Genomic DNA, 2157 nt, shown 5'->3' on the forward strand with positions numbered 1-2157 from the left:
ATGCTTTCTTGATTAGAATGGTTTCAACCTGTTTTTCCACACCACATAGGAGAGATATAACACAATGACTCCCCACAGCAGTTTTTCTCAGTCTGGACTGGAAGTCGGGAGAAGAGACGGGAATATAAGAATTTTATACTCGGTGGGGATGGGTGGGAGTGGAACTCTTGCAAGCTTGGAAACATTCCCCCTCCAGCCTTGTTCCTCTCAGATTATTTGTACTAGGTTATTGACATATCATATCAGAAAAACACAATTAAAGAAAAATGGGAAAGACATTTCTGGAACACTTTTGCATGTGCTTCACAGACTTAAGATTCTCATTTAAATTCAGAGCAACTCTATGAGATGGGTTACTACTGCTCCATTTTACAAGTGAGGAAACAAAGTATAAGAACTCAAAACAATGCAGAAAATTTTTAAATGACAAAAGATTTGTCCTATCCTATCAAATACACATACCTGGTATTTCTAATAGCAGAAAATAAAGCCCAGCGGCATGAAGGCCATATTCTCGATGCTGCACACTGACGTTTTTCTTATGGACTGTTTGAACAAAATGATAGAACAATGCCACCAGCGCACTGTGAGAAATATTGTTCTCAGCGAAGAAGGTCCAAATGCTCTGGGGGAGGTGGTAAATCACAAAAGCCAATGATTACAGAAATGGAAAAATCTCCATTTAATTTGGTAAGTGCCTTATAAAAGGGGAATAGACCAGCTTGGCACCTAATTATAAATGTTTGCCATCTTCAAAGAGACTAAAACAAAAAATTAAACATGTATTACTCAAAATTACAAAGATAAATAAGTATATGAGAAATTTAAATAATTAAATTATTTTAATTAATAATAAATAATTAATAAATAATAAGTAATTAAATTTAAATAATTTAAATAATTAAACTTAAACACATTTTTGGTAAGTTTCAAGCATATATATTTCTGAAATTATTATAGCTAAAAACTACACTAAGACTTTTGGGATACCCTATATTAGTGATAACTCAGACAAGTTGTCTCTCCATGTATGTTAAATGTACCCAAATTCATCAATTGCTCTAATTCCTAGTTGAGGAAATCAGAGCAATTTATTTAAATTTAAATGTTCTGTGGGCAATGGAAGCAGGAAAGGAAAATACCTGAATGTTTCTCCCTCAATTGATTTCAGAAGTAGCCTAGGTGAGAAAGGAAATAAACCCTAGAATATAAACCACAATTTTATTAATTTTGTCATTGTTCCATGCTTTCTCCTATTAAACACATGAAGAAGAAATGGCTTATTTCTATAAACCAAACATAGCAGGAACTAAATATGGTTTATTCCGGAGTACCTTACAAAAATGATCAGACCTTGTATTTCCTGATCCCCTGAAAAGACAGGGAAAATGATAGGTAATGCGTTGGTTTAGCCACACTCCTTAGCACATGCCACCTTACAGAAAGGACCATTTAGAATCATTAAGCACTCTCCTTTCCTTTACCATGAAACTTCTGGAAGAAATCACCCCCTGCCTCAATAGCAGTTACATCCTCGTTCCTACCACCATTTCAGCTCCTATAACCGCCTATAACTGTAACTCTGGAAGTTGCCGATGACTATCCAGTCACCTCTGCCCCAACTCCCTTGTCTCAAGACTGTCTGTCTCAGAACACTTGCCTATCACCTCTACTGGCATTTGATTCCTGGGCCACTTCCTAGCTGTGTCAGCACTCCGCACACTTCTGACTGCTCTTCCTCAGGTGTCATTCAACCAGCTTTCTGCATTGGTCCTGTGTCTCCTCCCCCTCACTGATCTCATGCATCTCTGCAATTCAAACAACACTTTGATTCAGAGGACTCTCCCAGCTATTTTGTTGAAATTTAACTTCTCTCCTGGTCTTTCGATCCATGTTTCCAACCACTAATTACATCTTCCTAAGGATCTGTTAACAGACGCTCACATTCAAAAGCCTAAAACTGAACTCAAAATTTAGTACTTGACCTTGCTCTCTCTCTTATTCCTACACCTTGGCTAAAAATATCATTCTCCTAGCTTTGAAATCTTGATCACATTTTCCTTTCTCTTATCCCCTACACCCAATCAATTTAGCACTATACAGATTTATCTTACAGATCTGTCCAGTGTTCCAACACATTCTTCAAATTCTGTAAGC

General features: G+C 36.8%; 1 protein-coding gene across 1 annotated transcript in view; it reads right to left on the reverse strand.

Moving 5' to 3' along the window:
* NCAPD3 (non-SMC condensin II complex subunit D3) overlaps positions 1 to 2157 on the reverse strand; it is a 57428-nt gene that overhangs the window by 50355 nt on the left and 4916 nt on the right. Inside the window, exon 3 of the mRNA XM_019634321.1 lies at positions 463 to 625. Within this exon, the coding sequence (XP_019489866.1) occupies positions 463 to 625 (163 nt within the window). The remainder of the gene's footprint in view (positions 1 to 462; positions 626 to 2157) is intronic.

The sequence above is a fragment of the Hipposideros armiger genome, unplaced genomic scaffold (genome assembly GCF_001890085.2).
Source record: "Hipposideros armiger isolate ML-2016 unplaced genomic scaffold, ASM189008v1 scaffold_1584, whole genome shotgun sequence".
NCBI lineage: Eukaryota > Metazoa > Chordata > Mammalia > Chiroptera > Hipposideridae > Hipposideros > Hipposideros armiger.